This window comes from Triticum urartu, chromosome 3 (assembly GCF_003073215.2).
Source record: "Triticum urartu cultivar G1812 chromosome 3, Tu2.1, whole genome shotgun sequence".
Lineage (NCBI taxonomy): Eukaryota > Viridiplantae > Streptophyta > Magnoliopsida > Poales > Poaceae > Triticum > Triticum urartu.
In genome coordinates, this window is record NC_053024.1 from 340,463,149 (window position 1) to 340,484,231 (window position 21,083).

Here is a 21,083-nt window from a genome sequence, read left to right on the forward strand (position 1 = left end):
GAGCATACACCATGGGATATCTCCTTGTATATCCCTTGTGACCTCATCTATCACCAAAGCAAAAAAGATAAGGCCTCAAAGATGACCCCTGGTGCAGTCCTATTTTAGTCGGGAAGTCATCAGTGTCGCCATCACTTGTTCGAACACTTGTCTCAACATTATTGTACATGTCCTTAATGAGGGTAATGTACTTTGCTGGGACTTTGTATTTTCTCCAAGGCCCACCTCATGACATTCCGTGGTATCTTAACATAGGCCTTCTCCAAGTCAATGAGCACCATATGCAGGTCCTTTTGCTCCATGTATCTTTCCATAAGTTGTCGTATCAAGAAAATGGCTTCCGTGGTTGACCACCTAGGCATGAAACCAAACTGATTTTTGGTCACACTTGTCATTCTTCTTAAGGGGTGCTCAATGACTCTCTCCCATAGCTTCATTGTATGGCTCATCAGGTTAATTCCACGGTAATTAGTACAACTCTGAACACCCCCTTGTTCTTGAAGATTGGTACTAATATACTCCATCTCCATCCTTCTGGCATTTGTTTGCCTGAAAAATGAGGTTGGAATGCTTAGTTAGCCATACTATCGCTATATCCCCGAGGCCTCTCCACACCTCAATGGGGATACAATCAGGGCCCATCGCCTTTCCTCCTTTCATCCCTTTTAAAGCCTCCTTGACCTCAGACTCCTGGATTCGCCGCACAAAACGCTTGCTGGTATCATCAAAGGAGTCGTCTAGTTCAATGGTAGAACTATCATTCTCCCCATTGAACAACTTATGTTGAGGGACAACACTCTCTCCAGGTATCACCTTACCGTCTAGGCACGCACGCCTATCTTCTCTTCTCGAGAGGATGAAATAAATTTGACTAGAGTGTCGATCACTACTAAAAGTCACTAGATGTGATCCTCTCTTTTTAAAGAGGGTGTTAGCTATGATCATGTCGTAGGCTAGAGCGAAGCTTAAGACATCTTCTCCTTCTTGATTCCTGATGCCATAGCCAAAGCCTCCATGCATCCCTTCAAAACCTATGTTAGATGTACCCACGTGGCCATTGAGGTCTCCTCCTATGAAGAGCTTCTCGCCAATCGTACACTTCTAACCATGTCCTCCAGGCCTCCCAGTACTCCCTCTTGGTGTTCTCATTGTGGCCTACTTGCGGGGCATACGCGCTGATAACATTGAGAACTAAGTCCCCAACTACCAGCTTGACCAGGATAATCCGGTCCCCACGTCTACCACTCCATACTTGAGGCTCTTGTTGATCAAGATGCCTACGCCATTTTTGTTTGCAACTGTCCTCGTGTACCACAGCTTGAAGGCGGTATCCTCCACCTCCTTCGCCTTCTGTCCCCTCCATTTGGTTTCTTCGACGCAAAGGATATCAACACCTCTCCGCACCGTTGCATCAACTAGCTCCCGAAGCTTCCCTGTTAGGGACCCTACGTTCCAGCTACCTAAGCACTCCTAGACTCGGCTAGCTTCCTTATCCTTCGCACTCGTCGAGTCAAATGTGAAGACCCTTGCTCATTTTCCACTACATCTGGGCGCCGATGTAGCACGGCACTAAGGATGCGACGACCCGATCCTCGCTCACTTGCCACCATATCCAGATCAAGATATGGCGCGCCATCGAGGGGATGATGGCCGGCCCTTGCCCATTCGACACAACACCCGGGTTCCGATGTGACGTGTCGCTGAGTGGGTTACGCCTCTTTTGGGTTTTATCTCCATAAAAGTGGCTGTGTTTTGACGTTGTCTCGCCAAGCCTATCACAACCCTCCTCAGTATGATGCGCAAATTAATTTTGATTAGCGACGCAGAGACACTGCTACTTTTTATCCAGGTGATTTATTCTTTGGTTTTGAAATGCAGGTAGGGGATGGAATCTGGGCTGAACTCAGGGAGAATGAAGACCATATAACACCTTGCCCCAAGGATACGAAGGATAGTAGATCAATCTGTGTTCGAGACCAGAAGAAGAATGATGATGAAGCAGCTAGTGTTGTGGGCCTTACTGAATGTACTTCAGGGGGTCAAACTGAACATCCTGGTTTGGAAAAGCAGGCTGCCACTGAGGCTAGTGGACATTATTCAGCTGCACAACATGACATAGAATCCTTGCCTGACCTGCCTCTCCTGAGCACTACATTTGACAGAAACTACAATGACGATAATATAGCATCAACATATTTGGATTTCAATTCTGCATCTAGTTTACAAAAAGTTACCAGAAGCGTGTCAGGTTTGTTTCATTATTTAACATTTCTACATTCAAACATGCCACACATGTAGGAAAAAAAAAGGTAAAGACAATACTTTCAGAGCAAATTATATATCTTTCGTTAGCCCATATACAGTGCAGCTGGATGGTGAACCTGAAGTGTTTGGCAACGAGCATGAAGAAAAGAGCAACAACTTTCTCGACTGTGACTGGGGCAATATTGGAGATTTTGATGATTTTGACTACTTGTTTAGGTAAGGTTGGAAATCAAATGAAACAATAAGTATGGATAGTTGGTACGATACTATTACCGGTTTAATAAACTTATAGCTTGATGTGGTTCTGCAGCAACACTGAAGCCTTATTTGGAAATGAGATGATTTTTAATGGCAGTGATTTCCTTGTTACGAGTTCAGATGTGGTTGACGGTACTGTACAATCAATCCCCTTTCCGGTATGTATATGTAGTACTAGGATCTTTTATTGCTAATTTTCATTTCCTCTGTAGCATTGAGCTCTTTTTTATCAATGCGACTTGATTGTTTTACAGCGTGTACCATTAAATAAGCAACCATCTTCTGATTGTGGATCTTCTTCGGTTCTGATTAATTGTATTCCCAGTAAAATAGCCAAACAAGAAATCAAGGTACATGGCTAAATGCATTGACATGCCTAGCAACCACCTCTTGGTTGCTCTTGTATATACGATAGGATTTTTGGGGGGTAGTAGATGTTACAGACAGGTATTGGGGGCAGCACTATAGCCGCAGGCCCGGACCTGCCACACAGTCCGTAACCACAATACCAACAGGCGGGCCTTAGGCAGGCACATGGCTAATCCTTGACGGCCAAGAAGTCCAAGTTTATCCCTAGGAAATATATTTCTATTAGGAAGTTCTCTTTACTTCCCAAACGGTTAGGATCTGGTTTGCTTTCCAAGTTTTGTGATCTCTCTGATCTATATAAAGAGAGGATAGTTTGTATTAGGATTATCAGTCAAGAAATAGAGAAAATTGCCCCAAACTGAAAGTTCAGAGCCTCCAGCGTCACGGCAGGGGACGAGCCCCTACATGCGCCTACGGGCGAACCTCACTATCCCCTCCGATCAGATCCCAGTTTCCACCTCCCAACTCCACGCACATAACATCTTGGTATCAAAGAGGACCTTCCTCGGCCACCCACCACGAACAGCCACCATGGGCGAACCCATCACCACCGAAAACCTAGAATCTGTGTTAACCAATCCCCCCCCCCCCCCTTTTCTACCTGACCTCAAAGCACTACCCGAGATGCGATCTGATGTTGCAGCATTGAAGGAACAACTAGCGGCTGCTAGGGTGTCCATTGACCTTCTGGAGAAGGGAGGATCCAGCAAGGCACAGAGCAAAGATGAAGATGAGATTGACAACACAGCTGCTGCTGCTGCACTGGCTGCACCGTTTGCCTACCGGGAGGCTCCAAAGTTCCACAAGCTGGAATTCCCTACCTATAACAGGGAGGGCGACCTGTTGCCTTGGTTGAACCGTGTCGAGCGCTTCTTCAAGGGCCACCAGACGGAGGACAAGGAAAAGGTGTGGATGGCCTCCTATCACCTAACCGATGATGCTGCTGATAGAGCCAAAGGTGTCCCGATGTTTCGATGAGATGGTGGCTATCGTTTTCTGTGGGAGTCGACCTTGACGATCCGACTACGAACGTGCGAGACGTCGCGCCTTAGCAATCGCTAAACCAACTTCCGAGGGGTTATTGACCACGCCGGAGCACGATCAACCTGACCACGAGGGCCTGTTTCCTGCGAGCAAACGAAGAACAAGCAAGAAACTGAGATTGCAATCTGGATATTGCGAATATAAGATGAAAGCTTTATTGATCAAGGTGGGGTTCTGTGACGTCTTGGTCTGGTCGTTGGACACAAACGAAGTACGCGAAGTTGCAGCTATGGCGAACTTTTAATCTAAACAAAACCCAAAGTCTAAACGACGCCCTAAGGGCTGTATATATGGAGGAAGAGAGGGGAATTTCGTGGCCCTTGAGGGTGGGGTCCGAAACCAACCCTAACTCTTGTTTCCCCACACATACGGACTCTAAAAATAGCCTATACTTAAGTATTTCGAAATTACATGGGCCTGGCCCATTAATAAGGTGACGCAGCACCTAGAATAGCCTATGGACGAATATTATGAAGTGGCATCTTGTATATTTCGTCCATGGCTTCATGCACTCCTTATGGCGGGTTCTAAGTCCTGAAATCATCACTTGTAACTCCGTTCTTGATCCCCTTGCGCATGCCATCAACTTCATGCGTGTTCTTGCTCCAATGTTCATCCTTCTCCAAGCTAGGCCCTTCATTTGAAAGCAAAACAAATGTATCCAATTTAGGCAGCATCATAATCTCATGAACATTAGAATCATTACCAAGAAACGAAAGTACCTGGTAATTTAATTGGCGTGCGCGAGCTCTAGTAATTGGTCCAGTATATGTAACAGTAGGGGCTGTGGGTGTAACAATGGTATTGATGTCCTCATCAGCTGCACTATGGTACAGCCGGCTGGAGATGATGCATGGCGAACCACCATGGCCAAAGTTTGTCAAATACCCGCACCGCAGTTTTGGGCCAACGATCAGGACTAGTCGGCTGGCGGAAATTAAACACAACAACAACAACAAAACCTTTAGTCCCAAACAAGTTGGGTAGGCTGGAGGTGAAATCCATAAGATCTCGCAACCAACTCATGGCTCTGGTACATGGATAGCAAGCTTCCATGCACCCCTGTCCATAGCTAGCTCTTTGGTGATACTTCACTCCTTGAGGTCTCTCTTAACGGACTCCTCCCATGTCAAATTCGGTCTACCCCGCCCTCTCTTGACATTCTCCGCACGCTTTAGCCGCCCGCTATGCACTGGAGCTTCTGGAGGCCTGCGTTGAATATGCCCAAACCATCTCAGGCGATGTTGGACAAGCTTCTCTTCAATTGGTGCTACCCCAACTCTATCTCATATATCATCATTCCGGACTCGATCCTTCCTTGTGTGGCCACACATCCATCTCAACATTCGCATCTCCGCCACACCTAACTGTTGAACATGTCGCCTTTTAGTCGGCCAACACTCAGCTCCATACAACATTGCGGGTCGAACCGCCGTCCTGTAGAACTTGCCTTTTAGCTTTTGTGGCACTCTCTTGTCACAGAGAATGCCAGAAGCTTGGCGCCACTTCATCCATCCGGCTTTGATTCGATGGTTCACATCTTCATCAATACCCCCATCCTCCTGCAGCATTGACCCCAAATACCGAAAGGTGTCCTTCTGGGGTACCACTGGCCATCAAGGCTAACCTCCTCCTCACACCTAGTAGTACTGAAACCGCACATCATGTACTCGGTTTTAGTTCTACTAAGCCTAAACCCTTTCGATTCCAAGGTTTGTCTCCATAACTTCCTATTTACCCCCGTCCGACTATCGTTAACTAGCACCACATCATCCGTAAAAAGCATACACCATGGGATATCTCCTTGTATACCCCTTGTGACCTCATCCATCACCAATGCAAAAAGATAAGGGCTCAAAGCCGACCCCTGATGTAGTCCTATCTTAATCGGGAAGTCATCAGTGTTGACATCACTTGTTCAAACACTTGTCACTACATTATCGTACATGTCCTTGATGAGGGTAATGTACTTTGCTGGGACTTCGTGTTTCTCCAAGGCCCACCACATGACATTCCGCGGTATCTTATCATAGGCCTTCTCCAAGTCAATGAACACCATATGCAAGTCCTTCTTTTGCTCCCTCTATCTCTCCATAAGTTGTCGTACCAAGAAAATGGCTTCCATGGTCGACCTCCCAGGCATGAAACCAAACTGATTTTTGGTCACGCTCGTCATTCTTCTTAAGCGGTGCTCAATGACTCTCTCCCATAGCTTCATTGTATGGCTCATCAGCTTAATTCCATGGTAATTAGTACAACTCTGAACATCCCCTTGTTCTTGAAGATTGGTACTAATATACTCCGTCTCCATTCTTCTGGCATCTTGTTTGCCCGAAAAATGAGGTTGAAAAGCTTGGTTAGCCATACTATCGCTATGTCCCCGAGACCTTTCCACACCTTAATGGGGATACAATCAGGGCCCATCGCCTTGGCTCCTTTCATCCTTTTTAAAGCCTCCTTAACCTCAGACTCCTGGATTCGCCGCACAAAACGCATGCTGGTCTCATCAAAGGAGTCGTCCAGTTCAATGGTAGAACTCTCATTCTCCCCATTAAACAGCTTGTTGAAGTACTCCCGCCATCTATGCTTAATCTCCTCGTCCTTCACCAAGAGTTGGCCTGCTTCGTCCTTGATGCATTTGACTTGGCCAATATCCCTCGTCTTCCTCTCTCGGATCTTGGCCATCTTATAGATGTCCCTTTCGCCTTCCTTCGTGCCTAACCGTTGGTAGAGGTCCTCATATGCCCGACCCCTTGCTTCACCAACAGCTCGCTTTGCGGCCTTCTTCGCCATCTTGTACTTCTCTATGTTGTCTGCACTCCTATCCAGGTATAGGCGTCTGAAGCAATCTTTCTTCTCTTTAATCGCCTTCTGGACATCATCATTCCACCACCAGGTATCCTTATCTTCGCTTCTCCTTCCCCTGGACACTCCAAACTCCTCCAAGGCCACCTTACAAATGCAATTCGCCATCTTCATCCACACATTGTCCGCATCCCCTCCTTTCTCCCAAGGGCCCTCCTTAATGACCCTCTCCTTGAACGCCTGAGCTACCTCCCCCTTGAGCTTCCACCACTTTGTTCTAGCGACTTTGGCACGCTTATCCCGCTGGACATGAATCCGAAAGCGGAAGTCAGCAACCACCCGCTTATGCTGGGGTACAACACTCTCTCCAGGTATCACCTCACAGTCTAGGCACGCACGCCTATCTTCTCTTCTCGAGAGGATGAAATCAATTTGGCTAGAGTGTTGGCCACTACTAAAAGTCACCAGATGTGATTCTCTCTTTCTAAAGAGGGTGTTAGCTACAATCATGTTGTAGGCTAGAGCAAAGCTTAAGACATTTTCTCCTTCTTGATTCCTGATGCCATAGCCAAAGCCCCCATGCGCCCCTTCAAAACCTGTGTTGGACGTACCCACATGGCCATTGAGGTCTCCTCCTATGAAGAGCTTCTCACCAATTGGTACATTCCTAACCATGTCTTCCAGGCCTTCCCCGAACTCCCTCTTGGTGTTCTCATTGTGGCCTACTTGCGGGGCATACGCGCTGATAACATTGAGAACCAAGTCCTCACTTACCAGCTTGACCAGGATAATCCGGTCCCCACGTCTCTTGACATCTACCACTCCATACTTGAGGCTCTTGTTGATCAAGATGCCTACGCCATTTCTGTTTGTAGCCGTCCCCGTGTACCACAACTTAAAGCCGGTATCCTCCACCTCCTCCGCCTTCTGTCCTCTCCATTTGGTTTCTTGGACGCAAAGGATATCAACAGCTCTCCTCACCAAGGAAGGAGAGGTAATCTTGGAGCAAGACCGCCACAACAACATGTTGTTCAACGTGCTTCAAGAAGGCCAATTTATGTTGAAGCTTCTGGAGGTGAAGAATATGATGATGCCCTTGAAGAACCAAATCTCTACGCATATCGGAGAGCACCCAACGCTACATATGCAAGAGATACATACAAGATGAAAGCTGAGATCCCAAGTTTTAATGGAAATGTTGACATTGAAGGGTGCCTAGATTGGTTATATGAAGTGGAGACTTTCTTTGAGGTCATGGAGGTTCCGGAAGATCGTAGAGTTCCTTTGGTCGCATACAAGCTGAAAGGAGGAGCCGGTGCATGGTGGCATCGCGTTCAAGAAGAGCGCAGGCTGAGAGGAGAACCTCGTGTTAGAACTTGGCAACAAATGAAAGGCCTCTTGAAAGGGAGATTTTTGCCCGTTGATTATGACCAGATCCTATTTATCCAATTTCAAAATTGTGCTCAAGGAAATAGGACTGTTTCAGATTACACGGAGGAGTTTCTAAGGCTACAAGTGAGGTGCAACCTTGCTGAAACTGAAGAGCAACAAGTTGCAAGGTACATCAATGGTCTCAATGATGCTATTCAAGATCGATTGATGATGCAACAAATCTGGTCCGTTGATCAAGCACAAGCTCTAGCCTTAAAGGCCGAGAGGTTTGTGAGGATGAGAAAGACAACTAAGGCTCCATATCCTCATACCGAAGGCTCATCTAGGAACCAACCTAATAGAGTGGAAGAAAAGACCACTCCACCAAAGACAAAACAGCCCATCCCGAAGCAAATTAGAGGCAAGGGTAAGGCAAATGAAGGCCCAAAGTGCTATAAATGTGGTAAAGAGGGACACATATCCAACGGTTGCCCACTAAGGAAATTTGTTAATTGCCCACTAAGGAAATTTGTTAACACGACTATCCATGATGGTGAAAGCGATGAGGAAGAATACGAATCTGAAGATGTAGACGGACAAGAGGTTTGTCAAGAAGAAGGTGAAGAGGTGGTATGTGTGATCCAGCGTGTCCTATGTTCCACACCACAACTCGATGACACACAACGGAAGAAAATATTTGAGAGCAAATGCACGATGAATGGCAAGGTATGCAAACTAGTGATTGATAGTTGCAGCTGCGAGAATCTTATCTCCTAGAAGTTGGTGGACCATTTAAAGCTTGAAACCCATGATCATCCAAATCCCTACACTATTGGATGGATCAAGAAAGGAGTGAATATGAGGATCACCAAACAATGCAACCTGCCACTTTCTTTGGGTAAGCATTATCGCTCAAATGTGTTGTGTGATGTGGTTGACATGGATGCCAGCCATGTTCTTCTTGGGAGGCCTTGGCAATTTGATGTGGATACTACACACAGGGGCAAGGAAAATTCTTACTCTTTCATTTGGAACAAGAGAAAGATCATTATCCTACCAAACAAAACCGAAGGTAATACCTCTAAGGAGGAGGGGAAAACTATGTTAACTATCTCCCATACCTCTCATGAGTTTATGGAAGACTTGGAGGCAGATTTGTGTGCTGCACTTGTTGTAAAGGGAGAAGAGCACCTGACTGTTGAAATTCCAGCAAAGGTACGTGGTTTATTGGTAGAATTTCAGAACATACTTGGGGAGCCACATGGCTTGCCACCGATGAGAGGAATTCAACATAGAATTGACTTAATTCCGGGAGCAAGTCTTCCTAGTCTTCCACACTATCGAATGAGCCCAAAGGAGCATGATATATTGAAGGAGAAAGTGGAGGAATTGCTGCAAAAGGGGCACATTCGAGAAAGTACTAGCCCATGTGCTGTACCAGCCCTGCTCGCGCCTAAGAAAGATGGATCTTGGCGCATGTGTACGGACAGTAGAGCCGTTAACAAGATCACTGTAAGGTATAGATTCCTTATTCCCCGTCTGGATGATATGTTGGATCAGCTTAGTGGAGCAAGAGTGTTCACAAAACTAGATTTGAGAAGTGGATATCATCAAATCCGTATAAGACCCGGGGATGAATGGAAAACCGCCTTCAAGACAAAGGAAGGGTTGTTTGAATGGCTAGTCATGCCATTTGGACTCGCAAATGCACCAAGTACCTTTATGCACTTAAGGAATCAAGTCCTTAGACCCTTCTTATCCCACTTTGTTGTGGTCTATTTCGATGACATCTTGATCTATAGCAGGGATGAGGATGAACACTTTGATCACATTCGGAAGGTGCTAGAAGTACTAAGGGAAAATGAGCTCTACGTCAACTTGAAGAAATGTGTTTTCCTGCAAACACAACTTCTTTTCCTAGGATTCGTCATAACATGTGACGACATTCGTGTTGATGATTCTAAGGTTGAAGCAATCCGAGAATGGCCAACTCCTAAGACCATTTCTGAGGTAAGAAGCTTTCATGGCCTTGCAACTTTCTATAGGCGATTTGTGAAGAATTTCAGCACTATCATGGCACCAATTACCGAGTGTTTGAAGAAAGGAAAGTTCCAATGGACAGAAGTAGCTGAAGCTAGTTTCAATGAGATTAAACAAAAGCTATCACAAGCTCCTGTCTTGGTACTACCTGATTTCAACAAGACTTTTGAGTTGGAGTGTGATGCAAGTGGAGTAGGCATTGGAGCTGTCCTATCTCAAGAAAGGAAGCACATTGCTTTTTTTAGTGAGAAGTTAAGTGAAGCTAGACAGAAATGGAGTACCTATCAGCAAGAATTATACGCCGTTTTCAGAGCGTTGAAAACTTGGGAAGTCTATTTGCTGCCTAAAGAGTTCATTGTTTATAGCGACCATCAATCCTTGAAGCATTTTAGAAATCAAAAGCATGTTGACCGCATGCTAGCAAGATGGGCAGCATATCTGGAGAGGTTTAACTATCTCATCATGCATAAATCTGGAATAACTAACAGAGTGGCCGATGCTTTGAGTCGTCGTGCATGCCTCTTGACTTCTTTTGAAGCTGAACTTCCAGGCATGGATCAAATAAAGGAGTTGTATGAGGGTGACGAAGACTTTGGCCATGTTTGGGTAAAGCACGCAAGGGGCCAACCATTAGGTGATGACTATTTGATGCAAGATGGATATCTCTTCAAAAATGATCGTTTGTGCATTCCAAGAAGTTCTCTACGTGACAAGCTGGTTAGAGAGCTCCATTCAAGTGATCTTAGTGGCCATGTTGGACGGGACAAGATTTCGCTAGCCTGGAAGCTCGCTACTTTTGGCCACAACTAAAGAGAGATGCTGGAAAGTTTGTTCAGCGATGCCCTATATGTCAAACCTACAAAGGCCAAGTCCAGAACACAGGGTTATACATGCCTTTGCCTGTTCCTGTCGCTCCATGGGAGGACATCTCTATGGACTTCGTCTTGGGCTTGCCAAGAACAAGACGAGGGAGTGATGCTATGTTTGTGGTCGTGGACATATTCTCTAAGATGGCTCATTTCATTCCATGCAGCAAGACAACGGATGCTCATCATGTGGCAAACCTATTCTTTCGAGAAGTGGTCAGACTTCATGGAGTTCCAAGATGGACAAACGGAAGTGGTGAACAAGTTTTTGGGTAAACTGATCCGTTGCATTTGTGGAGAAAGAAAGGGGCAATGGGATTTGGCTTTATCTCTTGCAGAGTTCTCCTACAATAACTCCAAGCATAGATCCACAGGAAGGAGCCCTTTTTCCATTGTCTACACTAAAGTTCCAACACATGTGGTGGACCTGGTGAAGCTGCCATCAAGGGGAAACTCAAAATCAGCATTGTCCTTTGCTGATAATTACACCGAGTTATTTGAAGAGATTCGCGGCGCTTTGGAAGCACAAAATCAGAAATATAAACAACTTGCTGATTGCAAAAAGAGGCCAAAATCATTCCAAGTCGGTGATAAGGTGATGGTCTACCTCCGAAAAGAGAGGCTGCCTTTAGGTGTTAAAAGGGAAACTTAGGCAGCGAAGGTATGGGCCCTTCTCTATCGTGAGGAAGATAAATGATAATGCTTATGTGATAGATCTTCCAAGTGACATGGGTATCTCCAACACTTTCAATGTTGCGGACTTGACTCTCTACCATCCAGAAGAAACGCTCTATGAAGATAACTCGAGGGCGAGTTCCAAACAACCAGGGGAGAATGATGAGGAACACTAGATGAGAAGAAAGAAAACACATGCCAGATCTGTTTGGCTACTTCTAAATGCTTCCACTCTAGTGTAGTATTTCTTTTCTTTTCTTTTCTATCCTACCTACTGTTTTCTAGAGTCTTCTAGTTGTGAGTAGCTATGAGTAGAATGGTGAAACTTACATAATGTTTTCTAGAGTATTCCAGCTATAAGTAGAAGTATGTGAAGGCTTCCCAAAGCCTTATAAATAGAGGTCCTCACCTCCACTTTGTACCCAGACTATGTACCCCTACCTATAATAGAACTTGTTGTTCTTATCTAAGATCTTGGAGTAGATCTTGTGCCCTAGGAGTTCTGGATTGAACTCTTGCTGCCCTATCAGCCTACATTCGCCTCTAGAGCGATATCTAGCGCAGCACGTTGAAGCTGTTCCTTCAACACTTGTGCTGTACACATTGTAGCAGCAAGGTGGAGTTGCTCCTTCACAACCTTTGTGCTGCTTCACCGAAGCCCATGCCGCTTACGAATTTTAGAAGGAAAAAGAAAAACGAAACGTTTTTTTTCTATCGTACGTTTATTTACCACTTACGGGTGGCGTTGGTGGGTAATTCTTGACAACTTTGAGGGTAATTTCGATGACGGTGAGCGGGCAGAAGCAATAGCCGCTTTATTATTAGCCGCTTTATTATTAAATAGGGAAAGATATAATTACCTGGTTAATGCTAACATTGATATTAGGCATGCTTTTAATTAGTGGAGGGTGTTAAACATGTTTAATGCTAAAAATGTTTAACGCAAAACACAAGAGCAGCGTAGACCGTTGGATAGATGCGGTTGAACAGGTGAGATTTGTCGGTTCTCTGCAACTCGCTCTTTTTATATTGGTATAGATATTGAAGGTGGTAGCTAGCCATGTGATGCATATGCTCATCTTTATGAATGAATTCATCACCATCTTTCATGATGATCTGGAATATTGTTTTCTTCACATGGTTGCTATCCTTTGTAAACATATAAATTAACACATAGTATAAGAGTGTCAATTGTCCAGTATAGTGATTTTTAAACACGTATTCACTTCATAGTTATCATTTACTTTTCACTTGCAATTTAGAGATCTTTTGAACTGGCCTGAATGGAGCTGATGGTCATATCCTGATAAATTTGGCTATACCAATCTGATATCTGTTATCCAGCCTAAGGCTCCAATAGTTGATGTTCACCAGAAAAGTAACAACAACAACAACAAAGCCTTTAGTCCCAAACAAGTTGGGGTAGGCTAGAGGTGAAACTCATAAGATCTCGCGACCAACTCATGGCTCTGGCACATGGATAGCAAGTTTCCACACACCTCTGAACAAAAGATGCTACTTGTAATGTATGCTGTTTTTCTATACATGTATTCAGTTGATCCTCTCTGGATTCATCCTGTATGACATTTCCCCCCCTCCTATTGGGAACTGTCTTCACTACTATAATTGCCGTTTTGATAGCCTAGAATTTATATGTAGTTTAAAATTGGTCAAAACAATAGGTACTTGGTTACATCTTGTTTCAGTGAGTGACCTGGCTTGTTACAACCCAGTATAAATGTGACACTTTTGTAGGGAGATGTAGAGAAGAGACCAATGAAATCACAAAGAAAACCAGATGAAGGAAGCAAAAGTAAAACATCCAACAATACAAGTGGTTTCTCCCAGAAGCAAGGACACCAGCAACCAGACAGTTTGCATTCATTGTCCGAACCTCCTGTCCAGCATTTTCAGACTCGTCAATATGCACTACTCCACGATAGCAAGAATATGGAGCTATTTCAAGATGCTATTCAGCTTGTATTCCCTGGCTATGGATATCCTGCATATCTGTGTCCTACCATTCCGGCGGTGTCAAATATTCAGGCTGAAGGCCATCAGACAAACCCAAAGGCTGCATGTTACCAAACTTCAGTAGATCCTCTGAAGCAATCAAGTTCCACAGAAAAGCCACAAGATATGCCATCAAGGGCACTGATGATGACACCCCAGGAAAAGATTGAAAAGCTTAGGCTCCGGCAACAACAACATGCCCTGAGAGCTATTCAACAACAGCAGCAGCAATTTCGTCAAGAGGGTTCGGGCAGGGACACTTTGGTACCTCGAGCATACTCCCGAAGGAAGAAGAACTCAGATTCATTAGGGAGTTCAGGTATCATAGACGAAAATGCACCAGAGCAGACTTCAGCTTGTCGTAAAGAGATTCATAAGAATTCTGGAATTCCTGATGATCCCTTTATAGAGGAAAAAATATATTATGAGCTTAAAGATGCCCTTGGGAAGGTCATTTCTTTATTCTTTCTGTAAAACGTTATTGATGTTCATGTGTTGAGTGAAACACTTTTCAGTTGCAGGATTTGGTCTTATGAAAATGAAATTGACTAAATATTTTATTCCTTGTGCAGCTGGATGCCAGAACTCGACTCTGCATTCGAGACAGTCTGCTTCGATTGGCTCATAGTTCCTCACAGAGACAAATTGCTGGTGACAGAACTAGCAGTAACAAGACTAAAAGAGATGAAGATGAAGTTTCAGAAAATGACGCATCCAACAGGAGAAAAAGGTATATTGCTTAATGCCAAAGTGGGTTAGTACTCCCTCCATTCCAGGAAAAGAGTGTATATAACCCCACAACTATCACATTTTGGACAGATAACCCCCTCACGTCCAAAACCGGGATCTTAATTGCCTCAACTATCCAAAACCAGGCAAATCACCCCCTTCAAACTGTTTTGGCAGGTGGTTTTACCCACATGGCACGCTGACCAGATTTTTTTGTTTGACTTACACTGCCATCTCATCTCATGACTCACATGTCAGTGTAATCAATTGTTTCTTTAGAAAACCTGTTTTTCTTTCCTCAAGACACATCAATGGAGCTGCACATGTCCGCATCTCCGGCGACTCCGTCGTGTGCTCCCCTGACGAGGCCGTGGCGCATGCCGGTGAGGAAAACTAGCAGCAGGGTACTCGATCGTCCATCTCCTCAAGAGTCAAGACACGCGTTTAGCAGATACGGCCCCTAGTCCCTGACTCCAGGGAGCTTGCCATCCCGCCGCTACACAATCCGAGTAGGCCAGCGTGGGTGTCCACCTGATACTGCCGTCAGCGTATTCCTATTACGCGCACCTCCACACAGCGCTATGGCGGAAGTGTTGTGCTGCCGCCTTCCCCATAGTCAGCATGCATGGTGGCCCCGATGTCCGTGGGAATGCCGAGGGCCGAGGTGCATGACCGCTTGCTGCGCGCGTCGGGATGACAAGTGTCGGCGACTTTGGGCGCTGCTAAATCCTACTCCCTCTGTGAACTAATATAAGAGTGTTTAGATTACTATATTAGTGATCTAAATGCTCTTATATTAGTTTACAGAGGGAGTATCAAGCAGGCCGCAAGTGTCGGGATGACAATACCCACACAATTGTCATGAAGTTTTCTGCAAAGAAGAAGCGGCAGGGTCCCCAACGCGCTGCTCGTCCGGAGATGCTAAATCCTATCAAGCAGGCCGCAAGTGTCGGGATGACAATACCCACACAATTGTCATGAAGTTTTCTGCAAAGAAGAAGCGGCAGGGTCCCCAACGCGCTGCTCGTCCGGAGATGCTAAATCCTATCAAGCAGGCCGCAAGTGTCGGGATGACAATACCCACACAATTGTCATGAAGTTTTCTGCAAAGAAGAAGCGGCAGGGTCCCCAACGCGCTGCTCGTCCGGAGATGCTAAATCCTATCAAGCAGGCCGCAAGTGTCGGGATGACAATACCCACACAATTGTCATGAAGTTTTCTGCAAAGAAGAAGCGGCAGGGTCCCCAACGCGCTGCTCGTCCGGAGATGTTGTGGCGATGGCGACACGCTGCAACACCACCTCTGCGTCGCCCTGCGCAGGTACTGTGGGGGCGTTCGAGCGGGCACCTCTGAAGACTCTTGTGCCGTGGAGCAGTGACTATCCTACTCCCTCGGCCATGGCATTCAAGAACTCCACCTCCGAACGAGCACATGCCATGATAACATGATCTGCACGTCTCTCGTCCTGCTCCTTCTCACGTCCATCTCATGTCCCTGGAGACGCAGGCCATGAGCAACATCATCACTTTTTTCTCTGGCTCCATACAACGGCCGAACTGATGCACGTGGCCTGTGACCGGACAACAGACATCATGGGGAAACGAGCTCCTAATGTTGTTCTGCAACACGAAGCCTCCCATGGGATGGACGCAGGTGGAGCCCGAAAACAATGGCTCGTGCGGGATGGAGTGACGCGTCCTGCTGTGGATAGTTTCCGCTGCTGTCACAACGGTCGGCAGCCTCAATCGCGCCTCCGTGCCTGGACATGGCGCCCCCTCCTTCGATTCACTACGCCTCCGGCAAGCTCTCAACACGCTCCCAGCTCAGCGCATGGCCTCACCCAGTGCAGCAGACCTTTTCCATGTCTCCTCGCTGCCACGTTTGCAGAACCACCATCAAAAACCACTTACCAGGGCATGAGGGGATGATTTGCCTGGTTTTGGATAGTTGAGGGGATTAAAATCCCGGTTTTGGAAGTGAGGGGGTGAATAAGGTGCACACACATTTCAAGAATCAAGTTTGACCATCAGTTTAACCAACAAAATGTGGGTTATGTGCGCCAACATTTTTATTTTCATTAGTATAATTTTGAAGTCACATAACTTATAGTGTTGGTCTAGTTGATGGTCAAAGTTAAATCTTGAAATGTGTGCTGGTATGTAGGGGCTATTGGTGACTCCACTGTGATTCTAGATCTAACATCTAGCTCAAGCAGACTTGCCCTGACAGATTGTATAGCTAGGCATGTATATATGCCCTGATAGATTGTATAGCTAGGCAGACTTGCTGTACTGTCTTTATAAAATTGGGGTCCTATTTATTATTTTATGTAGTTCATACACAATATGTGTTATTCTGCTGAAGAAAAAGGGGAAAGAAAATAAAATAAAAGAAGGGCAAAGAAGGCTCGAAACATGCCATGATAGTTGTTGCTTCAATTAAGTTCAACTTCAACTATAATGATTTTAGTTTTGTTTGAAATACCAAATTTGACCAACATATCAGAATTGCTTAGCTTGAAAAAATGCAAAGAAAAGAAGACTTGTATATCAATGCCCAAAAATATCAAAATTGTTGGGGTTTGTGTAAAAAAAGAAATTAAACTAGTTAAATAGGAAATCTTATCATGTTTCTTGAAGTAACATATATTTTGTAAAAGATATACATTTCATTGGTTCTTACTTAGCTCTAGGAAATCCTTGGTTACAAGTGTTCCTTTGGCATGGACATTTTGATGATAGGGACACTTTGGTGTGCTTGAGGCAACAGGCAAATATTCCCCTGAAATTTGGAAGCTCTAGGTTTTTTTTTTTCGAGAAAACGCAAAGACTTTGCGTTTCTTTTCATTGAAAAGTGGGGAACAGGTTACACGCCTCCTAGGAGGTGGTTGGCAGTTTATTTTACAATGATCTTAGTGGACATCCCAGGTGCTAGGGGTCACCAATCGGAGGCTTGAAGCCCCGGCCCGAACCCATAAGGCAGCCTCTGCTTTAATTCTCTCTGTTAGCAGGTGCACTGATGGTTGATCCCCTTCGAATACACATCCGTTTCGTTGTTTCCAGATCATCCATCCCGTCAAGAGCGTTGCAGATGCCAGTCCCTTGCGGAGTGGCTTGGGGGTTAGTGCCTTGGCAGCAAGCCACCATTCGGAGATGGAAGCTTTTGCAATGAAAACAACATATAAAACTCTGGACAATTTCGAAATCAGGCCAAGCGTCTTAATACATATGCAAAAAAATTCATTATTGGCCCACCATTGAGTGGAGTGAAATCCAACAAAAAAATCAGTAACTAAAAGAATAAAAAAAGCTTTTATTGAGTCATTTAAATTATAGAAGAATTCCTGAACCCAAGAATTCAAAATGACAAGTTCCTCTTGACCCAGAAAAAAAGACCCGGTCAGGTGGTCTGCACGTCATCCTTAGCCAGGCAAGGGTGTCGTGCCATACCTGCCTCGAGAAGGGGCATGTGACAAGAAGGTGTTGCATCGTCTCTGGTTCCTGGTCACAAAGGACGCAGCAGGGGTGGTGCTGCAGGCCACGGCGTTGTAGTCTTTCGGCAGTCCAGCATCTGTCCAGGTTGGCTAGCCAATGAAAAAACTTCACTTTTGGCGGAGCCCAGGTCTTCCAGATCAGTGTCAAGGCGCTGCAGCTGGTTGATCCCTGGAAAGTGGCAAGGTAGCATGATTGGGCAGTGTACCTCCCGCTCGCGCTCCATCTCCAGACAAGCTGGTCCGGCTCTTCCGAGAGGGTAGTGTGTTGGATCGCATGCCATAGAAGGAGATGTTGGCCAATCTCATGAACGCCCAGGTTGCCATGGATATCACGAGCCCAAACATGGTCGTGCAGCCCGTCGGCAACGCAACGGATCTTTCGGCGTCGCTTGGGGATGCAGGCGTAAAGGTGGTATTTACTGGTGTAGTTGGAACATGCATCGTTGTTGGCTGATACAAGAAGATTCAGAAAAGGGACTGCCACGTAAATAAATACAACCATGTCCACATGTAAGATGCTCTGGAATTCCTTCATAACCCTAGCAAGTAATTGAAAGGATCTGAACTTCACATGCTCCTAGGTCAAGCCTAAGGTCATGTCGTGTGTGTCTTCTTTTGTGGCATGTAAACAGCAAGCTGCCTTTTGTGCATTTTTTGTACTTCCTCTGTCCCATAATATAAGAGCGTTTTTAACACTACACTATTGTCAAAAACGCTCTTATATTATGGGACGGAGGGAGTAGTTAATAGTACTTTTTTCTGCGAATATTCACAATGGCTCATCCTTGTATCTGGATATCAGATCTCTGGTGAAGGAAGCAGAAACAGACACCAATCCAGTTGATCGAATTGTAGCCCATTTGCTGTTTCATAGACCATGTTCGACGGTTGCAACACTTGCAAAGGAAGAAATCGCATCCTCGACTCTGATGTCACTTGAAGCTGGTGAATATGTTATTATCTATATCTCTAGACTACTAGCATGAGATCTACGTGTAGAACAAACAAACATGATGGCTTGAATATTGCAATATTTTGCAGATTCCAAGATGCCTGGGGCCATGCCTGGGCGACCATCAGGAGATCAACAGACTGCGCAGGAAATGGCAATTCAGCCTTCAGTGTAACGGATGTGTATTCAGAGTTTACTCAAATGATAGTAAAATAGGAATTCTGTATTTGCATTTTGATACGCCCATTTCCCCTGGATGGTTGGTTTTTCTCCATAGAGTACGCAGATGGAGACCAACGTGACATCCGAATGGTACCCTACTTCTATAGACAGCGGCCGCAGCGTCCCGCAGGTCTTTGTATTGTATTTTATAGCACGTTTGCCGTTTTCAGGCTTTTTGACCCCTTTGCATCAGATCCAGCAAGAATTGCATGCACTAGACCAATGTGGACTTGTCGACATGAGAGTGAGACTGGAATCGTGTATAGAGCTCTAAGACAGCTGCTCTGTACTTATTTTTGGGGGTAAAATACGCCCGCGCTAAAGTTCACTTATGTCATTGTATTTTCGAAGGTGCAAGTTACGGTCATTTTGGTCGATGAACTTATTTCGTACTCTCTGTAAACAAATATAAGATGTTTTTCAAATCTGTATGTGAAACAAAAACGTCTTATATATGTGCATAGAGGCAGTGCCAATTTGGCTGTATTAATTGAGGCGGCATGCATCCACTGGATTTGATCACTCACGTACCAATCGGGCTGAATTTTGTTGAAGTTATATTTTTTTTTCAGTTTTCCTTTTTTATGTAATGAAATTAATGTCCGGGTTGGTAAGTTTTTTTGAAGCCCAAGCTGTAGAACAATCATTCTATGGTATTTTAATACTTTTTATTAATATAAATATTTACGAAGTTTTACAAGACAAAACAAAAAAGAGAAAACAAAGCCATTGGCTCAACCTATTCCAGCCCTAGGAAACTCTAATGAAAAGAGTTGCTAACTAGGCAAGACAATCAAAGATCTAGCTCTTGAACTCTGTCGAGTACTTATCCTTGATCGTGTGAGTTAATAATAGAAGATCAGACTTAAGGAGGTATCTCCAAGAGGCAACACTTGGGTATTCATGATTCAAAATCCAGGAGTTTCTTTGCATCCAAATGTGCCCACACCCATCATGATGATGTCCCTATAGTGCATTTGGTCACTGCTTTGAATCCTGCTATGAGTTTGATATGCTTTTCCACCAACAAGAGCCCACATATCTATTAGAGAGTGACTTACCTTCAAAGTATGTTTCCTGAATTAATTTAATCCAGGGCAAATTTTCAGAATTGAAAATTTTATGAAGGTGCTTCATCAACAAACACTTGTTATGAGTTGCAAGATCCAGAACCCCAAACCTCCTTGCTCTTTAGAAAGACAGACTTTGTCCCAAACAATTAAAGAGTGCCCTTACCTCCCATCCCACATTTTCTCCAAAAACAATGCCTGAGATATGTATTGAGCCAAGAAACCACTCCAACAGGGAGAGAGAGTGAGCTCATGAAGAAAATTGGGAGATTTGAAAAAACTGATTTTACTAGCACTAGTTTCTCTCCATATGGTAGCATATTTGAGCAACCAGTCAATCTTCTCTCCACTCTTTGCAAAAGGGGCACAAAATGCTAGCTTGGGTTTGGATAGAGATAGTGGTAATCCTGTTGGGAAACGTTGCATGGAAAATAAATTTTTTCTACGCACACGCAAGATCTATCCATGGAGATGCATAGCAACGATAGGGGAGAGTGTCTACGTACCCTCGTAGACCATAAGCGAAAGCGTTTGACAAGGCGGTTGATGTAGTCGAACTTCTTCGCGTTCCAACTGATCGAGTACCGAACATACGATACCTCCGCGTTCAGCACACAGTCACGTTGATGACGTTCTCTGCCTTCTTGATCCAGAAAGACGACGAGGTAGTGGATGAGTTTCGGCAGCACGACGGCATGGGGATGGTGATGGTGAAGCTATCTCCGCAGGGCTTCACCTAAGCACTACGAAAATATGACCGAGAGTGTAAACGGTGGAGGGGGCGCTGCACACGGCTAAGCAATTGTTCAGGGTGTGCTAGGCGCCCCCTCCCACATATATATAGGTGGGGGGGGGGGAGGAGGGAGCAGCCAGGAGGTGCCCCCAATTACGTCGAATCCTACTTGGGGTCT

At 45.1% G+C, this 21,083-nt stretch overlaps 1 protein-coding gene across 2 annotated transcripts in view; it reads left to right on the plus strand.

The window, feature by feature from the left end:
* The window catches only part of LOC125543952 (protein LNK2-like), a 36,615-nt gene extending 17,171 nt beyond the window's left edge, over positions 1 to 19,444 (plus strand). Inside the window, exons 2-9 of one of the 2 annotated variants that reach the window (XM_048707462.1) lie at positions 1,879 to 2,248; positions 2,364 to 2,481; positions 2,576 to 2,681; positions 2,778 to 2,873; positions 13,449 to 14,156; positions 14,279 to 14,436; positions 18,731 to 18,873; positions 18,970 to 19,444. In XM_048707462.1, coding sequence (XP_048563419.1) covers positions 1,879 to 2,248; positions 2,364 to 2,481; positions 2,576 to 2,681; positions 2,778 to 2,873; positions 13,449 to 14,156; positions 14,279 to 14,436; positions 18,731 to 18,873; positions 18,970 to 19,055 — 1,785 coding nt within the window. In that variant the 3' untranslated portion in view covers positions 19,056 to 19,444. The remainder of the gene's footprint in view (positions 1 to 1,878; positions 2,249 to 2,363; positions 2,482 to 2,575; positions 2,682 to 2,777; positions 2,874 to 13,448; positions 14,157 to 14,278; positions 14,437 to 18,730; positions 18,874 to 18,969) is intronic. The other variant, XM_048707463.1, reaches the window with a different exon arrangement.
* Positions 19,445 to 21,083: the final 1,639 nt, after the last annotated feature.